This window comes from Nerophis ophidion, linkage group LG10 (assembly GCF_033978795.1).
Source record: "Nerophis ophidion isolate RoL-2023_Sa linkage group LG10, RoL_Noph_v1.0, whole genome shotgun sequence".
Lineage (NCBI taxonomy): Eukaryota > Metazoa > Chordata > Actinopteri > Syngnathiformes > Syngnathidae > Nerophis > Nerophis ophidion.
This window is the reverse complement of record NC_084620.1, coordinates 68,364,579-68,387,290: the sequence shown is the minus strand read 5'-3', so window position 1 is coordinate 68,387,290 and position 22,712 is coordinate 68,364,579. Positions and strand designations below refer to the sequence as shown.

The 22,712-nt window shown below is 41.5% G+C and overlaps 1 protein-coding gene across 5 annotated transcripts in view; it reads right to left on the bottom strand.

Annotated features, from left to right (window-relative positions):
* strip2 (striatin interacting protein 2) overlaps window positions 1-22,712 on the bottom strand; it is an 88,042-nt gene that overhangs the window by 12,429 nt on the left and 52,901 nt on the right. For all 5 annotated transcript variants that reach the window (XM_061914544.1, XM_061914543.1, XM_061914541.1 and 2 more), the window contains 9 exons: window positions 17,423-17,488; window positions 17,276-17,339; window positions 17,144-17,215; window positions 17,007-17,081; window positions 16,838-16,935; window positions 14,117-14,243; window positions 6,816-6,916; window positions 1,910-1,976; window positions 1,723-1,827 (listed from right to left, as the gene is read on the bottom strand). In XM_061914544.1, the coding sequence (XP_061770528.1) occupies window positions 1,723-1,827; window positions 1,910-1,976; window positions 6,816-6,916; window positions 14,117-14,243; window positions 16,838-16,935; window positions 17,007-17,081; window positions 17,144-17,215; window positions 17,276-17,339; window positions 17,423-17,488 (775 nt within the window). The remainder of the gene's footprint in view (window positions 1-1,722; window positions 1,828-1,909; window positions 1,977-6,815; window positions 6,917-14,116; window positions 14,244-16,837; window positions 16,936-17,006; window positions 17,082-17,143; window positions 17,216-17,275; window positions 17,340-17,422; window positions 17,489-22,712) is intronic.

Below are 22,712 nucleotides of genomic sequence, written 5' to 3'. Positions count from 1 at the left end.
AAAAAATATTGCATATGTTGTCCATCCATCCATCCATCCATTTTCTACCGCTTATTCCCTTTTGGGGTCGCGGGGGGCGCTGGCGCCTATCTCAGCTACAATCGGGCGGAAAGCGGGGTACACCCTGGACAAGTCGCCAACTTATCACAGGGCCAACACAGATAGACAGACAACATTCACACTCACATTCACACACTAGGGCCAATTTAGTGTTGCCAATCAACCTATCCCCAGGTGCATGTCTTTGGAGGTGGGAGGAAGCCGGAGTACCTGGAGGGAACCCACGCATTCACGGGGAGAACATGCAAACTCCACACAGAAAGATCCCGAGCCTGGATTTGAACCCAGGACTGCAGGACCTTCGTATTGTGAGGCAGACGCACTAACCCCTCTGCCACCGTGAAGCCTGCATATGTTGTGTGGTTGCCATATAAAAACATCAACGTTTTTACAAAAGAGCATAAAACAAACAAAATAATAGTTCAAACTTAAAATCGCCAGATATATCGCAAGTTGATCTTGAAATGTAAGTGTTAAAAGTAAAAAAAAACTAATAAAAATCCATCTCTTTATGAGTGAGGAACCTTTCGGATCTCAAATATATTTAGTAGGATTTTATATACTTTTCACGGTGATTACTCAAAAATATTAAATAATTAAAATCAATTGTGTCCTGGAATTTTGGTCTTTGAGGGCTTTAATTGCAAAATAAAAGAACGCTCCTGAAGGAATCAATAAATAAATAAACGATAAATGGGTTGTACTTGTATAGCGCTTTTCTACCTTCAAGGTACTCAAAGCGCTTTGACATTACTTCCACATTTACACACACATTCACACACTGATGGAGGGAGCTGCCATGCAAGGCGCTAACCAGCACCCATCAGGAGCAAGGGTGAAGTGTCTTGCTCAGGACACAACGGACGTGACGAGGTTGGTACTAGGTGGGGATTAAACCAGGGACCCTCTCCCACTGCGCCACACCGTCCCTGATGATGACTGGGAAGATGACGGGGAAAAAACGTTGTCAAAGTGGAGGCACCAAAAAAAGACTCGCCCACAAAACAGGGTATTCTTGAAGAGATGGTCAGAAAGCGGCTTGAAAATGGTCTTTAAAACAATCTTCTTGGCACTTAGCATCAAGGGTTGGAATTGGGGGTTAAATCCCCAAAAATGATACCCGGGCGTGGCCACCGCTGCTGCTCACTGCTCCCCTCAACTCCCAACGAATAAAGTACTATCTATCTATCTAAATACTGCATATTTCAGTTTTACTATAAAAAAAAAGTTGTCTTTGACAGAAAAGGCAAAAATCCTTATTTGTTTTACTTTATATCAACCTCAAGTTGATATAAAGATTTACTGTAAGCATTAAATTAAAAAAAATAATAATAATTTGACTTATTTGTAACATTTTAGTGACTGAGACCCTCTATGCTCCCAAGGAGCCCTAAGGATAAAAAAAAAATCCATATATTTTGTTATGGTTGGAAAATGAAAAACATCAAAATGGCCCCCGCATGCTTAAATTTGTCCGTGTGCGGCCCTCTGTGGAAAAAGTTTGGACACCCCGGCCATAAGCAATATAAACAGCATACATTTTTCTCTTCTGCAAACTGATGACATTTGAGATCTCAAATAAATACTGAAAAGACCTTGGCTTTCCCCAGACATTTCTCTATTGAATAGGAAAAAAATTCCAAAACAATGTGCATGACTGACCATTGTCCGTGAGTGTTTCCACTTGGTCAGCTTGTTGAGGATTCTAAGCAGGTTGATGCAGGAGAACAGATTCCTCCAACAGAACTGGTTGCTGTCTCCCGCCTCCTGATAATCACACACAAACCCCCCCCCCCCAACATGGATGTTATTTTGCAGTCGTTCACCCAGTGAGGCTGTTTGGACTCACCAGGCTTTCAGCGGTGAGCTCAGGCATCTCGTGGACCGCACAGTGGGGGAAGTCCAACACACATATGCTGCAAAAACATACACAAAAATACTCTTTGTGGTTGATTTTTACAAACCCCAAATCACCCTTCTTCCATCAGAGACTAGAGATTGACCGATTGTCTACCTGTCCGATATTTGGCATTTTGACATATATTATATATTGGCCTTTTTTTGTACAATTACAACAGAACTACATCGGCAGATACAATCTATACCAGGGGTGCCCACACTTTTTCTGCAGGCGAGCTACTTTTCAATTGACCAACTCGAGGGGATCTACCTCATTTATATATATCATTTATATTTATTTATTTATGAAAGAGACATTTTTGTAAACAAGTTAAATGTGTTTAATGATAATACAAGCATGTGTAACATATATAGATGTCTTTCTTTCACAAAGACAAAAATATAAGTTGGTGTATTACCTGATTCTGATGACTTGCATTGATTGGAATCAGACAGTAATGATGATAACGCCCACATTTTCAAATGGAGGAGAAAAAAAAGTTGTCCTTTCTGTACAATACCACATGAAAGTGGTTGGTTTTTGGCATCTAATTCATCCAGCTTCCATACACTTTACAAGAAAAACATTGGCGGCAAATTCCGTAGCTTGCTTGATTGACTTTCACGGCACCCGAGGGTCTTGTGAGATGACGCTGGCTGCTGCCAGTTCATTATTATGAAAAAATGACAGAGAGGAAGGCGAGAAACACTTTTTATTTCAACAGACTCTCGCGCCGTACCTTCCGTCAAAACTCTAAAGGCAGACTGCACATTTTCTATCTTCACAATAAAAGCCCTGCTTCATGCTGCCTGCGTTAACAAAATAAGAGTCTCAGAAAGCTGGCGTGCACAAGTGATGTGCACGCCAGCTTTCTGAGGGATCGCTTGTGCACGCCAGTTTTCCGAGACTCTGTATTTAGTTAGCGCAGGCAGCATGAAGCAGGGCTTTTATTGTGAAGATAGGAAATGTGCAGTCGGCCTTTAGAGTTTTGACGGAAGGTACGGCGCGAGAGTCTGTTGAAATAAAAAGTGTTTCTCGCCTTCCTCTCGGTCATTTTTAATAATAATGATCTTGCAGCAGCCAGCGTCATCTCACAAGACCCTCCGGTACCGTGAATGTCATTTAAGTGACGTCTTGGTGAAGATTGATGATCACTAATTTTTAGGTCTATTTTTTTTAAAAGCCTGGCTGGAGATCGACTGACACACCCCCCGCGGTCGACTGGTAGCTCGCGATCGACGTAATGGGCACCCCTGATCTATACCCATATGATACCAGTATTTAAAATCATAATAATTAGTGAAGTAGATATAGTAATAAACAATGATCAAGCATTGACTTGTTTGTCCTGCATGATAAAAGTTACCTTTGGAAATGGAAATGATTTAATGTCAATTCTTAACATGTACAAGACACATAAGAACTGAAAAGTACATTTTCGGCACAGTCCCACTAAGAGCGGGACATACGTTACAGGGAGACAAGACAGGACCGTCCAATGGATCAGCCATTTTTACGGCGCTCCTTAAAAAAGGTGGGAAAAAGGTGATATTGGGAAAGGGGGGAAGAGTAAAAAAAACCTCATTTGCAATGCACACATAAACACATTACATTGATCACGACAACTCGCACAGAGGGGAGGGGGAAGTTCAGACAAGACAAAGACGAAGAGAGCAAGCTGGGAAAGGAGGGAGCTTTGAGATACTTTTTTTTAAAATTAATTTAAGAATAAAAATTAATTTCATTGTAGGGCTGGGCGATATTGCCTTTTTTTAATATTGCGATATTTTTAGGCTATATCGCGATATACGATATACAGGACTGTCTCAGAAAATTAGAATATTGTGATAAAGTCCTTTATTTTCTGTAATGCAACTAAAAACATGAACATGTCATACATTCTGGATTCATTACACATCAACTGAAATATTGCAAGCCTTTTATTATTTTAATATTGCTGATTATGGCATACAGCTTAAGAAAACTCAAAAATCCTATCTCAAAAAATTAGAATATTTCCTCAGACCAAGAAAAAAAAATATTTATTACAGCAAAACAAAATCAAACATTGGAAAATGTCAATTAATGCACTCAGTACTTGGTTGGGAATCCTTTTGCGTGGATTACTGCATCAATGCGGCGTGGCATGGAGGCAATCGGCCTGTGGCATTGCTGAAGTGTTATGGATGCCCAGGATGCTTCAATAGCGGCCTTCAGCTCATTTGCATTATTGAGCCTGGTGTCTTTCAGCTTCTTCTTCACAATAACCCACAAATTATCTATGATGTTCAGGTCAGGGGAGTTGGCAGGCCAATGGAGGACAGTAATGCCATGGTCAGTACACCAGTTACTGGTGGTTTTGGCACTGTGAGCAGGTGCCAGATCATGCTGGAAAATGAAATTATCATCTCCATAGAGCTTTTCAACAGATACAGCTTCAATAGCCGTATTCCCATGGTCAAGCCACTCCTGAACTCTAGACAACGGAAGTTCCCTCAGTCAGCAATGATTTGGGGAGCCATGTAAGCTGCTGGTTTTGGTCCACTGTGTTTCATCAAGTCCAGAGTCAATGCAGCGGTGTACATGCTTCCATCTGTAGTAGAGCTCTATGGAGATGATGATTTAGTTTTCCAGCATTATCTGGCACCTGCTCACAGTGCCAAAACCACCAGTAACTGGTGTACTGACCATGGCATTACTGTCCTCCATTGGCCTGCCAACTCTCCTGACCTAAACCCCATAGAGAATGTGTGGGGTATTGTGAAGAAGAAGCTGAAAGACACCAGACCCAATAATGCAAATGAGCTGAAGGCCGCTATTGAAGCATCCTGTGCATCCATAACACCTCAGCAATGCCACAGGCCGATTGCCTCCATGCCACGCCGCATTGATGCAGTAATCCGTGCATTTTCAAATGTTTGATTTTGTTTTGCTGCTATAAATCTTTTTTTTTTACTTGGTGTGAGGAAATATTCTATTTTTTTTAGTTTTCTTAAGCTGTATGCCATAATCAGCAATATTAAAATAATAAAAGGCTTGCAATATTTCAGTTGATGTGTAATGAATCCAGTATGTATGACATTTTCATGTTTTTAGTTGCATTACAGAAAATAAAAGGACTTTATCACAATATTCAAATTTTCTAAGACAGTCCTGTATATTACGATATTTTGCCTTGGCCTTGAATGAACACTTGATGCCTATAATCACAGCAGTATGATGATTATGAGTCTCTACATTAAAACATTCTTCTTCATACTGCATTAATATATGCTACTTTTAAACTTTCATGCAGAGAGGGAAATCACAACTAAGTCAATTGACCAAAAGTGTATTTATTAAAGTTATTAAGCAATGGCACAAACATTCAAGTCATTTTCAAAACATAAAGTGCAAGATTGTGAGAGACATTTTAAATGTCAAATAAAAATGAGCTGCATAATAGGAAATCAAATAGCATTCGTCCTTCACTATGTGGTAGGTTACTACGGTTATGAAATTCTCTTCATTCTCTAGCGAGTGACTTTTCAAATGATGCTACATATTAGCAGTAATGCTACTTTTTATAGCAACGCTTTTGCCACACACTTGACGAATTACAGTTGTCTGTTCGACACATTCCCACTTGAAGCCGAACCATCGCCAGACAAAGGAAACCCTGCTGTTTTTATTGGGAATTAAGTCTTCCTTCATTTGTTACCAGATCAACACCTTCTTTCTCTCATACGGCTACGTTAGCAGCTAACGTAGCCCGGTATGCTACCTCTCTGCTCTGCAAGGGCGTATGCGTATGTGACGTATGAGGTGACAGTATGTGACGTGTGTAAGAATGTGCGCCTGCTTGTCTGTGAGAAGGAAAGACAGGAAGGAGTGAGAAGGGCCCGAAGTGTACGCCCGCAGCTAAAATCAACTGCGTGAGAACGTATACTCGATTATTACGATATAGTCATTTTCTATACAAACCCGCGATATATCGTATGTATCGATGTATTGCCCAGCCCTATTTCATTGTCAATAAAACTCTCCAAATATGTTCTGATATCTGAAAGGGAATTTTTTTGGGGTTCTTGTGAGAATTATTCTCCGGTCTGCTTTCACTGCGCCCTCCTGCAGTGCTGTCAAAACTTCTGCCAGGAAATCCAGTTTTTGTCCTTCTTTCCTAGCGTCTTCCCGGACCCGTTTAGTTTGTTTTCGCCGGTGCAGAGATCGAGTCGCTCGACAAGCCACTCGGAGCATGGGCTCATTGAAGGAACTGGGCGAGTTTCAATCAAAACGCATCAGCTATGGATGATAAATAGGAGACTTATTGTATTAAAGTAAAGGAGCGCAGGCAGCAGCTTACACATTATCATACTTTCTGTAACATCGGGGAAGAAATTATGTCGGCCAGCTTGAAAAATGCCCCAGCTAGCTAAAATTGTTTTTATTGAAATGGTTGCAATATTTTAGGGTTCTTCACGAGGAAACCTTACATCCATCCATCCATCATCTTCCGCTTATCCGAGGTCGGGTCGCGGGGGCAACAGCCTAAGCAGGGAAACCTTACAATGTATCAAATCCATGAACTGCTATAATCAGTTAATGTTCCTTTTCAACACACGTAAAAAGTTTTTTTTTAAATCCCCTGATCTTTTTTGGTGCCGACTTAACCAAACGCAAAGCCTTGTCCAGCTGTTTACCGACATATACTATTCAAGTTTAAATAACTTTTAATGCAAATTGCATATCGTCTCTAGATATCGGTCATCAGCCTCAGCATCAATCTCTACCACAGACATTGTCCTTGTTCTATTTTGATAGGATACAAATGCATCGAGCAAGTTACATTTGGAAACAGGGGTAAAATATAGCTTACCTGTTTTTGGCACTGATATAAGACATGATGTTCTGGTTGAAGAACTTGAGGATGAGTGGGATACAGTTGGCAAACACCAGGTGCTGGGAGACTATTTCAAACTGCAAAAAAGAAGGAGGCGGTAGTGTTAAGTGTATTTTTAAAAAAAAAACATTTCCCTCTTTTATCATACGCTCCGTAACATTCCTAGCAGAAAGGTTTAGCCCAGGGGTAGGGAACCTAGGGTTCTAGAGCCCGATGTGTCTCTTTTGATGACTGCATCTGGCTCTCAGATAATTTTTATTTATTTAGCTTTTATTTAACCAGGTAAAACCCCATTGAGATCAAATATCTCTTTTCCAAGGGAGACCTGGCCAAGAGGACAGCAGCAAGGTTGCATTAAAAACAGTAAACAACACATAAAACATCACATTTACAACATTAAAACTTGCGCATACAGACAAGTTAGGCTGCAGTCCTTTCACAGATGCTTTAAACCAGGGGTCACCAACCTTTTTAAAACCAAGAGCTACTTCTTGGGTACTGATTAATGCGAAGGGCTACCAGTTTGATACACACTTCAATAAATTGCCAGAAATAGCCAATTTGCTCAATTTACCTTTAATAAATAAATCTATATATATATAAAAAATGGGTATTTCTGTCCGTCATTCCGTCGTACATTTTTTTTATTTTTGCGGAAGGTTTTTTGTAGAGAATAAATAATGAAAAAAACACTTTTTTTTTTTTTTTTGTCCTGTCCAGCTTGATGTAGATGTAGTTGATGTGGATGCCCATATCGGCTGTTCAGATTTACTTTATAAAAGAGGATACTTCTCTTGTTGTCTTATTTGAATTTGACTTTATTAAATGTATTTGTATTACATTTGGTGCAGCCGGGCCAGAGCAGGAGGGGATAGAAAGAGAAAAAAAGGAGGACAGAGGGGGAAATTGTGGGGATCAGAGGGAGGTTAGACAGAGAGACAAAAACAACAACAGCAAATACAACAATAACAACAACAATAGAACAACACCAGCACATACAATATGTACAAATATGATCGTAAAAGTGATAGCAAATAAGCAGTAAGTGAAAAAAACACTTAATTGAACGGTTTAAAAGAGGAGAAAACCCCCCAAAAAAGAAAATTAAATTTTGAAACATAGTTTATCTTCAATTTTGACTCTTTAAAATTCAAAATTCAACTGAAAAAAATAAAGAGAAAAACTAGCTAATTCGAATATTTTTGAAAAAAATAAAATAATTCATGGAACATCGTTAGTAATTTTTTCTGATTCAAATTTTAGAATTTTGATGACATGTTTTAAATAGGTTAAAATCCAATCTGCACTTTGTTATAATATATAACAAATTGGACCAAGCTATATTTCTAACAAGGACAAATCATTATTTCTTCTAGATTTTCCAGAACAAAAATTGAGGGTTGCAGGTTCAATTCCCGCTTCCGCCATCCTAGTCACTGCCGTTGTGTCCATGGGCAAGACACTTTACCCACCTGCTCCCAGTGCCACCCACATTGCTTTAAATGTAACTTAGATATTGGGTTTCACTATGTAAAGCGCTTTGAGTCACTAGAGAAAAGCGCTATATAAATATAATTCACTTCACTTCACTTAAAAGAAATTCAAAAGACTTTGAAATAAGATTTACATTTGATTCTACAGATTTTCTAGATTTGCCAGAATATTTTTTTCGAATTTTAATCAGAATAAGTTTGAAGAAGCTAAAATGAAGAATTAAATTAAAATGTACTTAATATTGTTTACAATAAAAAAAATAATACTTAAACATTGATTTAAATTGTCAGGAAAGAAGAGGAAGGAATTTAAAAGCTAAAAAGGTGAATGTGTTTGAAAATCCTAAAATCATTTTTAAAGTTGTATTTTTCTCTAAAATTGTCTTTCTGAAAGTTATAAGAAGCAAATTAAAAAAAAAAATAATAATTTATTTAAACAAGTGAAGACCAAGTCTTTAAAATATGTTCTTAGATTTTCAAATTCTATTCGAGTTTTGTCTCTCTTAGAATTAAAAATGTCGAGCAAAGCGAGACCAGCTTGCTAGTAAATAAATACAATTTAAAAAATAGAGGCAGCTCACTGGTAAGTGCTGCTAGTTGAGCTATTTTCAGAACAGGCATGCGGGCGACTCATCTGGTCCTTACGAGCTACGTTGGTGACCCCTGCTTTAAACTCATTCAATGTAACAAGGGTTTGAAGTTGAATATTTGATTGTAGGTTATTCCAAGCCTTCGCTGCTGAAAACCTAAATGCTTTCTTGCCCAGTTCAGTTCTTACTTTGGGGATGACAAATTGAAGAACATTCATTGAACGAAGATTGTGACTTCCTTGTTTTTTTTGTTAAAAGACAAGATAGATAAGATGGAGTGATATAAAGAATGGTTTTGTAGATGAAAACATACCCATGATTGAGGCGTCGAGCACATAAATATGTCCAGTTAATCATTGAGTATAAGACACAATGGTGAGTAAAGGGAGCCCAGTTGGTGATGAATCTCAGTGCCGTGTGGTACACACTATCCAGTAGTATTCATGTACAACACATCTCCATTGTCAATAACAGCTAAAAAGGTTGTTTACACCAATTTCTGTTTCACAGTAAAAGAAAAGCAAGACTTGTTTCTATAATAAAATCCCGGTAAAAGTTTCATTTTTTTTACAACATACTGAATGTGCGGCGTCTTCAGTAATGCGGACGTTGTACCGATCCGATGTGGTGAAGTAGGAGCTGAGCCGGAAGGCAAAGCTCTCAATTTACCGGTCGATCTACGTTCCCATCCTCACCTATGGTCATGAGCTTTGGGTCATGACCGAAAGGATAAGATCACGGGTACAAGCGGCCCAAATGAGTTTCCAGGTCTCTCCCTTAGAGATAGGGTGAGAAGCTCTGCCATCCGGGAGGAACTCAAAGTAAAGCCGCTGCTCCTCCACATCGAGAGGAGCCAGATGAGGTGGTTCGGGCATCTGGTCAGGATGCCACCTGAACGCCTCCCTAGGGAGGTGTTTAGGGCACGTCCAACCGGTAGGAGGCCACGGGGAAGACCCAGGACACGTTGGGAAGACTATGTCTCCCGGCTGGCCTGGGAACGCCTCGGGATCCCCCGGGAAGAGCTAGACGAAGTGGCTGGGGAAAGGGAAGTCTGGGTTTCCCTGCTTAGGCTGTTGCCCCCGCGACCCGACCTCGTATAAGCGGAAGAAGATGGATGGATGGATGAATGTGCTCCTTAAAACTCAAGTGGTCATCAATTAAAAATCCCAAATATCTAAAAGAAGATACCAACATAATTTGTTGCCCATTTCTCGTTAAAATCTTTTCACACAGTGCTGATCTTACAGTTTTCGATGTGGTAAAGAACATACACTTTGTTTTCTCTGCATTTAAAACCAGTTGAAGATAGCAAAGTCTTATTCAACCCTTCTTCGATTACGCTTGCACCTCCTGGTACCCCAGCACCTCCAAAACCCTCAAATCTAGACTCCAAACATCCCAGAATAAGCTAGTCCGGTTACTTTTAGACCTCCACTCCAGATCACACCTCAATCCAACCCACTTCTCCAAAGTGGGCTGGCTCAGGGTGGAGGACAGAGTAAAACAACTTGCACCGAGCCTAGTCTATAAAATCCGCTACACCTCTTTGATACCGAAGTACATGTCGAACTACTTCCTTAACGCAAATACGGTGTTAGCTTTCACTGTTATGCTGATGACATCCAACTCTACATGACCCTAAAGCTGACCAACACGCCGGATTTTAGTCAGCTGGAGGCGTGTCTTAATGAAATTAAACAATGGATGTCCGCTAACTTTTTGTAACTCAACGCCAAAAAAACGGAAATGCTGATTATCGGTCCTGCTTGACACCGACCTCTATTTAATAATACAACTCTAACATTTGACAACCAAACAATTAAACAAAGCGACTCGGTAAAGAATCTGGGTGTTATCTTCGACCCAACTCTCTCCTTTGAGCCACACATTAAAAGCGTTACTAAAACGGCCTTCTTTCATCTCCGTAATATCGCTAAAATTCGCTCCATTTTGTCCACTAAAGACACTGAGATCATTATCCATGCGTTTGTTACGTCTCGCCTCGACTACTGTAACGTATTATTTTCGGGTCCCCCCATGTCTAGCATTAAAAGATTACAGTTGGTACAAAATGCGGCTGCTAGACTTTTGACAAGAACAAGAAAGTTTGATCACATTACGCCTGTACTGGCTCACCTGCACTGGCTTCCTGTGCACTTAAGATGTGACTTTAAGGTTTTACTACTTACGTATAAAATACTACACGGTCTAGCTCCAGCCTATCTTGCCGATTGTATTGTACCATATGTCCCGGCAAGAAATCTGAATTCAAAGGACTCCGGCTTATTAGTGATTCCCAAAGCCCAAAAAAAGTCTGCGGGCTATAGAGCGTTTTCCGTTCGGGCTCCAGTACTCTGGAATGCCCTCCCGGTAACAGTTCGAGATGCCACCTCAGTAGAAGCATTTAAGTCTCACCTTAAAACTCATTTGTATACTCTAGCCTTTAAATAGACTCCCTTTTTAGACCAGTTGATCTGCCGTTTCTTTTCTTTTTCTCCTCTGTCCCACTCTCCCTTGTGGAGGGGGTCCGGTCCGATCCGGTGGCCATGTACTGCTTGCCTGTGTATCGGCTGGGGACATCTCTGCGCTGCTGATCCGCCTCCGCTTGGGATGTTTTCCTGCTGGCTCCGCTGTGAACGGGACTCTCGCGACTGTGTTGGATCCGCTTTGGACTGGACTCTCGCGACTGTGTTGGATCCATTATGGATTGAACTTTCACAGTATCATGTTAGACCCGCTCGACATCCATTGCTTTCCTCCTCTCCAAGGTTCTCATAGTCATCATTGTCACCGACGTCCCACTGGGTCATTATTGTCACCGATGTCCCACTGGGTGTGAGTTTTCCTTGCCCTTATGTGGGCCTACCGAGGATGTCGTAGTGGTTTGTGCAGCCCTTTGAGACACTAGTGATTTAGGGCTATATAAGTAAACATTGACCTGGGGATAGGTTGATTGGCAACACTAAAATTGGCCCTAGTGTGTGAATGTGAGTGTGAATGTTGTCTGTCTATCTGTGTTGGCCCTGCGATGAGGTGGCGACTTGTCCAGGGTGTACCCCGCCTTCCGCCCGATTGTAGCTGAGATAGGCGCCAGCGCCCCCCGCGACCCCGAACGGGAATAAGCGGCAGAAAATGGATGGATGGATGGATGATTGATTGAACGTAATTGACCGCCATAACCACAACACCAGGGGGAGCTCCACAAACTACGTTAAACCCAGATTCCGATCTAACTAAGGTCTTAACTCATTCTCTTTCTATGCCACATCAATGTGGAATGCACTCCCAACAGGTATAAAAGTAAGTCCATCTCTATATTCCTTCAAAACCGCTCTAAAACAACACCTCCAGGCAACTTCAACACTTTACTAATACCCTCCTCCATTCACATCCCATCTCCCCGGATTATAAACAACTCAAATGTACTTCTAATGTATATACTTGTTCTTATGCTATGTGAACTCACTATGTTCTCTGCTGGCTGTACATATCCTACTAAATAAGACCTACACTGTTTCAATGTCCACATTTCTCTGTTGATGCAATTGTTGATGACTGAAGTACTGATATCAACCAAAGCTCCTCATCCCACCCCCCGGATTGTAAATAATGTAAATAATTCAATGTACATACTATGATGATTAACTTGTGTGATGACTGTATTATGTTGATAGTATATATTTGTACCATGAATTGATTAACGTGGACCCCGACTTAAACAAGTTGAAAAACTTATTGGGGTGTTACCATTTAGTGGTCAATTGTACGGAATATGTACTGTACTGTGCAATCTACTAATAAAAGTATCAATTAATCAATCAATCTTGTACTCTGTCAAATGCATATTGTAGATATTAAATCTTGTGGGTTCTTCCGAGGATGTTGTAGTCGTAATGATTTGTGCAGTCCTTTGAGACATTTGTGATTTGGGGCTATATAAATAAACATTGATTGATTGATCTTAGCTGACATTGCTTAACACGATAAGTAATGAATAATTCCGCTGGTAATCAGTGTTAAAAATAACGTTCAGAATATAAAACATTCTCATGCATTTTAATCCAACCATCTGCTTTCTACCGCACCTGTTCAACAAGTCGTTTATTTTTTATTGGTTCTGCTTCAAAATAACAATGTTATTAAAAATAACGAGAGACTTATTATACTCTAAAAATGTAGGTCTTGCTTAAAAATGCACGCATTTAGCGGTATAGCTCGGTTGGTAGAGTGGCCGTGCCAGCAACTTGAGGGTTGCAGGTTCGATTCCCGCTTCTGCCAGCCTAGTCACTGCCGTTGTGTCCTTGGGCAAGACACTTTACCCACCTGCTCCCAGTGCCACCCACACTGGTTTAAATGTAACTTAAATATTGGGTTTCACTATGTAAAGCGCTTTGAGTCACTAGAGAAAAGCGCTATATAAATATAATTCACTTCACAGTTGTATTCAGTGTTAAAAAAAATATTATATGGCTCTCACGAAAATACATTTTAAAATATTTGGCTTTCTTGGGGGCAGCATGGTGGTAGAGAGGGGTTAGTGCGTCTGCCTCACAATAGGAAGGTCCTGAGTAGTCCTGGGTTCAATACCGGGCTCGGGATCTTTCTGTGTGGAGTTTGCATGTCCTCCCACCTCCAAAGACATGCACCTGGTGATAGGTTGATTGGCAACACTAAAATGGTCCCGAGTGTGTGAATGTTGTCTGACCCCAAAGGTAATAAGTGGTGGAAAATGGATGGATGGATGAATGGCTCTCTCAGCCAAAAAGGTTCCCGACCCCTGGTTTAGCCAGAATTGCTGCAGTGCATGTATGCAGTGCCACTTTCAGCCAGCAGAGGGCGCCACAACTTAGAGTTGTAAAGGGTAGAAAAGGACACAGGGACGTTCACTCCCAGCAACAGAAATGCTGCATGTTCCCTTACTTGTCCAATAAGATGAGAGAATATGTTATTGGACATTGACCAATATTCCAAGGGAGGATTTTAAGAGGGGATGCTGCAGTTGTTTTTTCCCGCTGGTGTGAGGCTGATGCAAGGGATTGTGAGCGCTTATATGGAAAGTAGAATGAAAGTAATGACACTTTTGATCATGAAGTAAGGTGGTGCATAGCATGAGAAGGGGGAGGTGCAGACACCTCCAGCCGAGAGGTCGGAGAGGAGAAAAGCTCTTGAGCAGGAGGGGAGTATTGTGTGTAACCTGATAAATGTGGTTGAGCTTGAAGTGCTTGAGGAGGAGCAGCAGCAGAGCCGAGATGGCCTTGACGATGATTTCTTTGTGGCGGTTGACGTCGATCCCCAATTTCATGCTTTGGAGGACGGTGATTCTGAAGGAAAACATGCATTAACATTACTATCAAGACTATCGCAGAGTGCAAGGCTACGCTGGAGCCTCACAATGACTGGAAGGCCATGAGAAAACTCTTTTTGACCAAGTTGTTTATTAACAAGTGCAGGTGCAGCTCAATACATTCAAATACAATATAAAAAACGTTCTCAAATCATAAGTTATGTGGAGTAACAGAGCTGCCTCGGAAAAAAAACAACCTAATTTGGAGGATAAAAAACAAAAAAAACAATTACAATAGTTTTTTTAATTTAAAGTTTAAAATTTTCTTGACAATTTTGATGATTAGAGTTTACAGCTAATGAAACACTTCATTTGGTATTGCGTAATAGTTTGTAATATCCACAAGTTTATGATTGTAAGTTAAGAAGTTAATTAAAATTCATCTTCTTCAGCTTATCCGAGGTCGGGTCGCGGGGGCAACAGCCTAAGCAGGGAAACCCAGACTTCCCTCTCCCCAGCCACTTCGTCTAGCTCTTCCCGGGGGATCCCGAGGCGTTCCCAGGCCAGCCGGGAGACATAGTCTTCCCAACGTGTCCTGGGTCTTCCCCGTGGCCTCCTACCGGTTGGACGTGGCCTAAACACCTCCCTAGGGAGGCGTTTGGGTGGCATCCTGACCAGATGCCCGAACCACCTCATCTGGCTCCTCTCGATGTGGAGGAGCAGCGGCTTTACTTTGAGTTCCTCCCAGATGGCAGAGCTTCTCACCCTATCTCTAAGGGAGAGACCCAAACTCATTTGGGCCGCTTGTACCCGTGATCTTATCCTTTCGGTCATGACCCAAAGCTCATGACCATAGGTGAGGATGGGAACGTAGATCGACCGGTAAATTGAGAGCTTTGCCTTCCGGCTCAGCTCCTTTTTCACCACAACGGATCGATACAACGTCCGCATTACTGAAGACGCCGCACCGATCCGCCTGTCGATCTCACGATCCACTCTTCCCCCACTCGTGAACAAGACTCCTAGGTACTTGAACTCCTCCACTTGGGGAAGGGTCTCCTCCCCAACCCGGAGATGGCATTCCACCCTTTTCCGGGTTTGATTAAAATTAAATCTAGAAATAGCCACTGCCGATCATGGCAATATACCAAAACATTTTTGTGTTACCATGCCACACAGGGTCCACCCCCACAACCCACCAGTTGACAATCACTTCTTTGACTCCAAAAATAACCCATTATAGCATTTCATACAGTGTCATATATAGTCAGGGCGAGCCTTCTGCTCCTGTCAAATAGAGGATCTTTGACTAGCTTTTTTTACAGCCGGTTCTTGAAAAACTGGAGTGCTCTGCTGTGCACTCCAGTTTTTTTTAGGCTTTGCAGTGCTTTCAATAAGATTCTAGACCACCACAAAAAATGTTGCACTTCTGGCTCGCTACCAATCAATTAAAACAGAACGTGAACACATACAGTATTGTACACATTGCATCACAGAGAGATTAAAATAACAATGCCTACGCACAAACATACATGCAAAATACTACCTCTGTCCATAACCCTTAGCAAAAATGATGTAATCAACTTAAAAGATGTTTATTCAGTTGTTTGTTTATCCATCCATCCATCCATCTTCTTCCGCTTATCCGAGATCGGGTCGCGGGGGCAACAGCCTAAGCAGGGAAACCCAGACTTCCCTCTCCCCAGCCACTTCGTCTAGCTCTTCCCGGGGGATCCCGAGGCGTTCCCAGGCCAGCCGGGAGACATAGTCTTCCCAACGTGTCCTGGGTCTTCCCCGTGGCCTCCTACCGGTTGGACGTGCCCTAAACACCTCCCTAGGGAGGCGTTTGGGTGGCATCCTGACCAGATGCCCGAACCACCTCATCTGGCTCCTCTCCATGTGGAGGAGCAACGGCTTTACTTTGAGTTCCTCCCGAATGGCAGAGCTTCTCACCCTATCTCTAAGGGAGAGACCCAAACTCATTTCGGCCGCTTGTACCCGTGATCTTATCCTTTCGGTCATGACCCAAAGCTCATGACCATAGGTGAGGATGGGAACGTAAATCGACCGGTAAATTGAGAGCTTTGCCTTCCGGCTCAGCTCCTTCTTCACCACAACGGATCGGTACAACGTCCGCATTACTGAAGACGCCGCACCGATCCGCCTGTCGATCTCACGATCCACTCTTCCCCCACTCGTGAACAAGACTCCTAGGTACTTGAACTCCTCCACTTGGGGCAGGGTCTCGAGAACCAGGGTCTCGAGAACCATGGACTCGGACTTGGAGGTGCTGATTCTCATTCCGGTCGCTTCACACTCAGCTGCGAACCGATCCAGCGAGAGCTGAAGATCCCGGTCAGATGAAGCCATCATATATATATATATATATATATATATATATATATATATATATTTACTTATTAAAGGTAAATTGAGCAAATTGGCTATTTTTGGCAATTTATTGAAGTGTGTATCCAACTGGTAGCCCTTCGCATTAATCAGTACCCAAGAAGTAGCTCTTGCTTTCAAAAAGGTTGGTGACCCCTGACCTACTGTATGAAAAAAACTCCTATCATTTAAAAAGGAATGCAGTAATTTAGTATGTGTTCCAAGTACAGTAGTCACACTTACGGCATCTCCTCAGGCAGCACATCAGCAAGAATGTTTATGGAGTCCGTTTTGGCTTTGGAGGTCGGCGCTGCAGCCAACAGCAGCTTAAGGAGTGCGATCTAACACAGATAAAGAATCAAAAAACAAATCCGGATTGCCAAACTGCACGCAGGTTTATGCAGCCACTCACCACATACTGGGAGAGGTTCGGAAGCATCCCCAAGTACATCGTTTCTGCAGGAGTCTCGTCCACGTCCTCCTCGCCCTGTAGATGAAAACACATGACGGAGGAGAAGTCTTTGGGCATGAAAAGGTGGTGAGACAGACCAGGCTGAGTGGACACTGTTGTAGCTCCTCCTCTCGCTTCATCTGCACCTCAGCGATGGAGATGTATTTGTGCTGAAGGAGAAAGGAAAAGGAAGTTAAGAAGGATTTTTATCTTGACATTGTGTTCCTCACCTGTTTGAGAGTTTTCACGCTCTCGTGGATGGGTCTTGGGAGGCCTACAAGGGTCTCGGTGTCGCTATAAGACAAGCAGAGCACAGAGCGTTAGCGTACAGCAGCATGAACGCCTATGCCTTCATTGGTTTAGGGTGGAATACTCACTTTCCCAGAGTAAAGCCGATAAATTTGTTGCGACTTGTCTCCAAGAAGTGTTCAATATCTTTTTCCCTGCAGGAGCACAGACAGTCAGATGTAGAGATCGACCAATTATCGCCGCCAATATTTGCCATTTTAACATACGGTTCAAGGCAAAAGTTTGGACACACTTTCTCATTCAATGCGTTTTCTTTACTTTCATGACTATTTACATTGTAGATTGTCACCGAAGGCATCAAAACTATGAATGAACACATGTGGAGCCTTTAAATAGACTCCCTTTTTAGACCAGTTGATCTGCCGTTTCTTTTCTTTTTCTCCTATGTCCCACTCTCCCTTGTGGAGGGGGTCCGGTCCGATCCGGTGGCCATGTACTGCTCGCCTGTGTATCGGCTGGGGACATCTCTGCGCTGCTGATCCGCCTCCGCTTGGGATGGTTTCCTGCTGGCTCCGCTGTGAACGGGACTCTCGCTGCTGTGTTGGATCCGCTTTGGACTGGACTCTCGCGACTGTGTTGGATCCATTATGGATTGAACTTTCACAGTATCATGTTGGACCCGCTCGACATCCATTGCTTTCCTCCTCTCCAAGGTTCTCATAGTCATCATTGTCACCGACGTCCCACTGGGTGTGAGTTTTCCTTGTCCTTATGTGGGCCTACCGAGGATGTCGTAGTGGTTTGTGCAGCCCTTTGAGACATTAGTGATTTAGGGCTATATAAGTAAACATTGATTGATTGATTGATTGAGTTATGTACAAACCCCGTTTCCATATGAGTTGGGAAATTGTGTTAGATGTAAATATAAACAGAATACAATGATTTGCAAATCTTTTTCAACCCATATTCAGTTGAATATGCTACAAAGACAACATATTTGATGTTCAAACTCATAAACTAATTTTTTTTTGCAAATAATAATTAACTTAGAATTTCATGGCTGCAACATGTGCCAAAGTAGTTGGGAAAGCTGGCAATAAATACTGATAAAGTTGAGGAATGCTCATCAAACACTTATTTGGAACATCCCACAGGTGTGCAGGCTAATTGGGAACAGGTGGGTGCCATGATTGGGTATAAAAGCAGCTTCCATGAAATGTTAAGTAATTCACAAACAAGGATGGGGTGAGGGTCACCAATTTGTAAGCAAATTGTCGAACAGTTTTAGAACAACATTTCTCAACGAGCTATTGCAAGGAATTTAGGGATTTTACCATCTAAGGTCTTTAAAATCAACAAAAGGTTCAGAGAATTTACTCTCTGTTATGCACCAGTTCCATTGGCAGCAAAACAGGCCCAGAGCATAACACTACCACCACCATGCTTGACGGTAGGCTTGGTGTTCCTCCAGAAGGTCTTATCTTTGACCATGTGATGTCAGATGAAAGAAAAATTGAGCTGTTTGGCTACAATACACAAGCTTTTTATATAAACATATATATTTAATTTAGTACATTATTCTTCTTTATAATGTAATCACTTTTTGTCTGAGATTTTGGTAATTTATTTTGTCATTCAACATATACAAACCCTGTTTCCATATGAGTTGGGAAATTGTGTCAGATGTAAATATAAACGGAATACAATGATTTGCAAATCCTTTTCAACCCATATTCAGTTGAATATGCTACAAAGACAACATATTTGATGTTCAAACTCATTAACTTAATTTTTTTTTGCAAATAATAATTAACTTAGAATTTCATGGCTGCAACACTTGCCAAAGTAGTTGGGAAAGGGCATGTTCACCACTGTGTTACATCACCTTTTCTTTTTACAACACTCAATAAACTTTTGGGAACTGAGGAAAGTAATTGTTGAAGCTTTGAAAGTGGAATTCTTTCCCTTTCTTGTTTTATGTAGAACTTCAGTCGTTCAACAGTCCGGGGTCTCCGCTGTCGTATTTTACGCTTCACAATACGCCAAACATTTTCCATGGGAGACAGGTCTGGACTGCAGGCGGGCCAGGAAAGTACCTGCATTCTTTTGTTACAAAGCCACACTGTTGTAACACGTGCTGAATGTGGCTTGGTATTGTCTTGCTGAAATAAGCAGGGGCGTCCATGAAAAAGACGGCGCTTAGATGGCAGCATACGTTGCTCCAAAACCTGTATGGACCTTTCAGCATTAATGGTGCCTTCACAGATGTGTAAGTTACCCATGCCTTGGGCACTAATGCACCCCCATACCATCACAGATGCTGGCTTTTGAACTTTGCGTCGATAACAGTCTGGATGGTTCGCTTCCCCTTTAGCCCGATGTCGAATATTTCCAAAAACAATTTGAAATGTGGACTCGTCAGACCATAGAATACTTTTACACTTTGCATCAGTCCATCTTTAATGATCTCGGGTCCAGAGAAGACGGCTGCATTTCTGGATGTTGTTGATAAATGGCTTTCGCTTTGCATAGTAGAGCTTTAACTTGCACTTACAGATTTAGTAACAAACTGTGTTTAGTGACGGTGGTTTTTTGAAGTGTTCCCGAGCCCATGTGGTGATATCCTTTAGAGATTGATGTCTGTTTTTAATACAGTGCCATCTGAGGGATCGAAGGTCACGGTCATTCAATGTTGGTTTCCGGCCATGCCGCTTATGTGGAGTGATTTCTCCAGATTCTCTGAACCTTTTGATGATATTATGGACCGTAGTTGTTGAAATCCCTAAATTTCTTGCAATTTCACTTTGAGAAATGTTGTTCTTAAACTGTTTGACTATTTGCTCACGCAGTTGTGGACAAATCCTTCCTTGTGAAAGACTGAGCATTTTTTGGGAAGCTGTTTTTATACCCAATCATGGCACCCACCTGTTCCCAATTAGCCTGCACACCTGTGGGATGTTCCAAATAAGTGTTTGATGAGCATTCCTCAACTTTAGCAGTAATTATTGCCACCTTTCCCAACATCTTTGTCACATGATGCTGGCATCAAATTCTAAAGTTAATGATTATTTGCAAAAAAAAAAAAAAAGTTTATCAGTTTGAACATCAAATATGTTGTCTTTGTAGCATATTCAACTGAATATGGGTTGAAAATTATTTCCAAATCATTGTATTCCGATAATATTTACATCCAACACAATTTTCCAACTCCTATGGAAACGGGGTTTGTACTTAACAAAAAAAGGTGAAATAAATGAAAACATGTTTTGTATTGTAGTTTCTTCAAAATAGCCACCGTTTGCTCTGATTACTGTTTTGCACACTCTTGGTATTCTCTCGATGAGCTTCAAGAAAGGCTTTTCACTTCACAGGTGTCATACTTTTGATGCCTTTAGTGACAATCTACAATGTAAAAAGTCATGAAAATAAAGAAAACACTTTTAAATAAGAAGGTTTGTCCAAATTTTTGGCCTGTACTGTATATCAGTATCATCCATCCATCCATCCCATCCATTTTCTACCGCTAGTCCCTTTTGGCGTTCTAGGAGGTGCTGAAGCTTATCACATCTGCTTTTGGGCGGAATGCGGTGTACACCCTGGACAAGTCGCCACCACATCGCAACCATTTCTACAACATAACTACATCAGCAGATACTAGATATACACACCAATATTTATTATTCTTAAAAAGTAATAGTGAAGTAGATAATAATATTATATTACCACTGCTCAAGCACCAGCTCGCTTGCCCTGCATTTTTAAAATTAATTTGACAATAAAAAATACTCTCAGTGTAAATAATTCTCCCCAAATAAGTTTGGATATCTGACAGGACATTCTTCTCCGGTATGCTCAGCTGCTTTCCCCGCCTCACTCCCTTCCCGCCATTTCTCTCCTTCTCTGCTTAACCTCCAATTGTTACCAATAAATCCAGTTTTTGTCCTTCTCTCCTGGCCGTATTTCCTGTCCCGCGACTACAGTGACTGAGTCGCCCAACAAGCATCCGTCTGCAACAATCGGAGCGTGGGCTAATTAAAGGCCTACTGAAATGAGATTTTCTTATTTAAACGGGGATAGCAGGTCCATTCTATGTGTCATACTTGATCATTTCGCCATATTTTTGCTGAAAGGATTTAGTAGAGAACATCGACGATAAATTTCGCAACTTTTGGTGCTGATAAAAAAGCCTTGCCTGTACCGGAAGTAGCAGACGATGTGCGCGTGACGTCACGGGTTGTGGAGCTCCTCACATCTGAACTGTGTTTACAATCATGGCCACCAGCAACGAGAGCGATTCGGACCGAGAAAGCGACGATTTCCCCATTAATTTGAGCGAGGATGAAAGATTCGTGGATGAGGAAAGTGAGAGTGAAGGACTAAAAAAAATAAAATAAAATAAAAAGACTATACAGTGGGAGCGAATCAGATGTTATTGGACAAATTTACTAGGATAATTCTGGAAAATCCCTTATCTGCTGATTGTGTTACGAGTGTTTTAGTGAGATTATATGGTCGTACTTGTACAACCTGAAAGTCGGCCCCGCACCTTTCTTCAGCTCCAGTCGACGGGTGGTGGCGATGCCCATCTCTGCCCTTTGCAAGGGACCCTCTTCGAAACACGATCTTTCGAAATGATCGCTGCATAATACACTGTACTTTGTGTGTGTGGTCCAATCCAACCGTGTTCGCTTGACCGCTCTGTTCCATAGTAAAGCTTCACCGTCATCTTTCGGCAATGTAAACAATGAAACACTGGCTGTGTTTGTGTTGCTAAAGGCGGCCGCAATACACCACTTTCCACCTACAGCTTTCTTCTTTGACGTCTCCATTATTCATTGAAAAAATTGCAAAAGATTCAGCAACACAGATGTCCATAATACTGTGGAATTATGCGATGAAAAGAGACGACTTATTGCTGGGAACGGTGCTGGAACAAAATGTCCTCTACAATGCGTGTCATCATACCGCAACGTTTTAGCATGATACTTCCACGCAAAATTTAAAATTGCAATTTAGTAAACTAAAAAGGCCGTATTGGCATGTGTTGCAATGTTAATATTTCATCATTGATATATAAACTATCAGACTGCGTGGTGGGTAGTAGTGGCTTTCAGTAGGCCTTTAAAGGAATGCGCAGAGTTTGATGTTCTGTGATTCAATCAGATAACAAGACAGAGATGGATGGACTAGAGCAGGGGTCGGGAACCTTTTTGGCTGAGAGAGCCATGAAATCCAAATATTGTAAAATGTATTGCCGTAAGAGCCATATAATATTTGTTCTAACACTGAATACAATGCGTGCATTTTTAAGTAAGACAAACATTTTTAGAGTATGATAAGTCTCCTATTCTTTTTAATAACATTGTCATTCTAAAGCTAACCAATTATAAATAAAATACTTCTTTCCATTAATGCGAC